At 37.0% G+C, this 740-nt stretch overlaps 1 protein-coding gene across 1 annotated transcript in view; it reads right to left on the reverse strand.

Annotated features, from left to right (window-relative positions):
* Positions 1-195: 195 nt before the first annotated feature.
* Positions 196-740, reverse strand: part of LOC119591145 (neuropeptide-like protein 29) — a 1021-nt gene continuing 476 nt past the window's right edge. Inside the window, exon 2 of the mRNA XM_037939855.1 lies at positions 196-474. Within this exon, the coding sequence (XP_037795783.1) occupies positions 196-474 (279 nt within the window). The remainder of the gene's footprint in view (positions 475-740) is intronic.

Here is a 740-nt window from a genome sequence, read left to right on the forward strand (position 1 = left end):
ATTTTCTCATTCATTATATCGATAAACAGGCACGAAAATAGAAAATCATATCGACAATAGTTATTAGTTTTTTTGAACGAGGCAACTGCTTTAATTTTAAAGTTAATAAATATAATTAAAGTGTTCACCATGGGATTTATATCATATACTGTATAATGTCTCCAACATTTATTCATCAGTTTCGTCATAAAGGAATTATTTTCCGTATCCATAGCCACCATAGCCTCCTCCATAGCCACCATAGCCTCCTCCGTAGCCACCATAGCCTCCTCCATAACCTCTCCCATAGCCACCATAACCTCTTCCATAGCCGCCATAATAACCACCGCCATAGCCACTATAACCACCTCCGTATCCACCATAACTTCCTCTATAACCTCCTCCATAGCCGCCTCCATAACCTCCATAGCGACTTGCAAGAACGCAAGCCACCATGGCAGCCATCAGCACAAGCGCCAGAGTGTATTTCTGCAACTGAAATAAGTCAGATTAAGCGATTGCATAACTCCCAGTGCTAGAACATGAAAACTAATAGCAATGTGACGATGGTAATGATGTCTTTGAATAAAAGCAGAACTAAACCTTAATCATCATCAATATAATAATCTTGATAATCATGATTAAGACAGCAGTAACGAGAAGTTGATAGAGAATTTAGTACTTGATATTTCTTGCACATCCATTATTAAATAAGTTCTCTTTATCATTAATATTGCTAGTAAAATCACTATTGTTATTAC

This window comes from Penaeus monodon, chromosome 28 (genome assembly GCF_015228065.2).
Source record: "Penaeus monodon isolate SGIC_2016 chromosome 28, NSTDA_Pmon_1, whole genome shotgun sequence".
NCBI lineage: Eukaryota > Metazoa > Arthropoda > Malacostraca > Decapoda > Penaeidae > Penaeus > Penaeus monodon.